At 43.4% G+C, this 2,449-nt stretch overlaps 1 protein-coding gene and 1 non-coding gene across 3 annotated transcripts in view; both read right to left on the bottom strand.

The window, feature by feature from the left end:
- Rbmx (RNA binding motif protein X-linked) overlaps window positions 1-2,219 on the bottom strand; it is a 9,863-nt gene extending 7,644 nt beyond the window's left edge. For both annotated transcript variants that reach the window (XM_029473462.1, XM_029473461.1), the window contains exons 1-3: window positions 2,035-2,219; window positions 744-875; window positions 453-559 (exon numbers count right to left, since the gene is read on the bottom strand). In XM_029473462.1, the coding sequence (XP_029329322.1) occupies window positions 453-559; window positions 744-852 (216 nt within the window). In that variant the 5' untranslated portion in view covers window positions 853-875; window positions 2,035-2,219. The remainder of the gene's footprint in view (window positions 1-452; window positions 560-743; window positions 876-2,034) is intronic.
- On the bottom strand, window positions 625-695 carry LOC115030160. The gene has a single exon (XR_003835783.1). It is a non-coding gene; the product is annotated as a small nucleolar RNA SNORD61 (small nucleolar RNA).
- Window positions 2,220-2,449: the final 230 nt, after the last annotated feature.

Below are 2,449 nucleotides of genomic sequence, written 5' to 3' on the forward strand. Positions count from 1 at the left end.
AGTTCCAGGACAGCCAGGGCTACACAGAGAAACCCTGTCTCAAAAAAACCAAAAAAAAAAATAAAATAAATAAAAATAAAAATAAAAAAAGTAAAAAAAAAAAAAAATAACCCTTAGCATTAGTCACAAAATTTGGTTGTGGAATCACAATAAAATTCAGACTAGAGACTGGGCATGGTTCTATTTCTGACACACCGAGGAAGATAGATCTGTGAGTTTAAGGTCAGCCTGATCTTAGTCAAGACTACAGACACTGAGTCAAGACTGACTCAAAAAAAAAAAAAACCCAATAAAATAAAATTCAGGATAGTAGTGTCTGTGAACAAAGTCTCTTAATATGCATGCATACACAAAATAAAAATTTCAGAGCTCTTCTGGACTGAAACTTAGATAGCACTTTTTAGTTATTTTTGTCACTAAGAAACACCTTTTTATTAAGCAGACAATCATACCTTTCCATTCATGTCTCTGGCAGCATCCTTTGCATCTGCTGGGCTTTCAAAAGTGACAAAAGCGAATCCTCTTGACTTATTCGTTTCTCGGTCCTTCATCAAAAGCACTGAAACAGTTGAGGGGGGTTAGTTTCATCCAAACAAAGATAATCAGCGCACATCTGCGAAAAGCAAGCTCAGAACTTCTTAGAGGACAATGCATTTATCATGTCGGATGATCAGTGGATTCAAATTCATCACAGCTTGTCTTTTAATTTTATTAATATAATCATACGATTTTAGATAACTCACCTTCCACTATTCGTCCATATTTGCCAAACACCGCCTCAAGGGCTTTCTCATTCGTCTCTGTATTAAGCCCACCAATAAAGAGCTTTCCTGGGCGATCTGCTTCAACCATTTTTCCTCTTAACCGATGGGGGTCTGCCGAAAAATGGTATTATTATCTCTCTGTAGAAAGTCCCCAAAGTTTATTGAACAGCTTAATTATGGCTCATGTTTTGTTAAAATCTTTATTCTTTAGTAACTAAAGATACCAATAAACCTCAAGTGTAGTAGAAAACCAACTGAAATACTTTGGCTAACAGTGCAGTGCAATTTTCATTAACAGGGTTTTTAAAGCGTCTGCCTAGTTTACCATCTTCACCTGCCCTGCTTTTAGTCAATGAAGAGCTACTCAACACTTGAAAAGGCTACTTTTAAATGTATTTTGCTTTTAATATAAGGTTGCAACCTTAGAGTGCAGGAATTAATAGAAGGGGGCCACCACACCTGGCTATAGTCTTGATCTCTCATCTTTAAAATATTGTTACTTATCAACCTACTTGCTATCCGCCCCACCGCCCCCAACCCGAAGCCAAAGGTATAAAAGACTTCCTATTCATTCAAGGTCACCAGCCAGACACACCAAGTAAGGAGCAAGCCCTTTCCACATTTAGATTCCCTAGTTAAGTTTAGAAACAAATCTCTACCTTAGGACAAAGTCGCTGCATCTAGCCCAACGAAAGATTGTTAGTTATCTGATCGAAAAGAAAAAGTGCCAGAGTCCGAAGATAACGGAACTCGGAATCACACACTCTTAACACTCTTTTCCAGTCCTGACACCTAATTAAGACTCATTAAAAACCGCGTGTTAAAGACAAAATGGCGACACTTGGAGCCAACCCAGAACCACCAACAGCCTCCGGACGAACTAACTTTTGCATTGACAGTTGCAGCGAAAACTCAGAAAGCTTCCTTTCCTTGCCGCCAAGGACCAGAGGAAGCCACAGAAGTCCACCAGCCTATCATTAGCACGGACGCTATTCCGGTGCTACTCCCGCGGTCCCAGCACGTCCCGCCCCACCTACAAAGCTGCGCCCTCCGCCCTCCGCCCTCCCGCGACAGGGGACAGCCAAACCTCCGGGAGACGCACACAGATAACTGACCCCATAGTGTGCTGCTTCCACCCCTTCTGCTTTAAATAGGTTGACACCTTTGGGTGTCTTAAAATGGCGCCCGCCGCCACTATCTCCCGGGAAACAAATGACACCCAGCCCCAACAAGTCTGTATGGAAAACAGGTCAAGGAAAGAAAGTCCTACCGGAGGGGACTGCGACGGTCTCAAGCTCCTATGAGCTCGCCGACGGGACCTCCCGAGCAGCGCCGCACCAGTGACAGCTACCGATTTTCAGAACGGAACAGAAATGACGCTAGGACGACTGCGCAACGAGGGCGAACAAAGGAGACTGCAATCTTTATACTACCCGGGAACGAGGCTGAAGAACCCGGATGGAAATTAAGCTTAGAATTTGAAGCACGAAGGGAGGGAAGGGAGTGGTTCCCAGATTCTTCATTGGCTGTTCCCTTTGTCATTCACTAGTCACTCCGCCTCTTTCCTGTGTCTCTTAAAGTTCTGGCCAGTGCCGGATTTTAACCGTTTGCCCTGCCCCCATCCATTCTCCTTCTAGGCGCCCTTTAGCTTCGCTAAATATGCTAAAACACTGGACGGGATTTAT

Source organism: Mus caroli, chromosome X (assembly GCF_900094665.2).
Source record: "Mus caroli chromosome X, CAROLI_EIJ_v1.1, whole genome shotgun sequence".
NCBI lineage: Eukaryota > Metazoa > Chordata > Mammalia > Rodentia > Muridae > Mus > Mus caroli.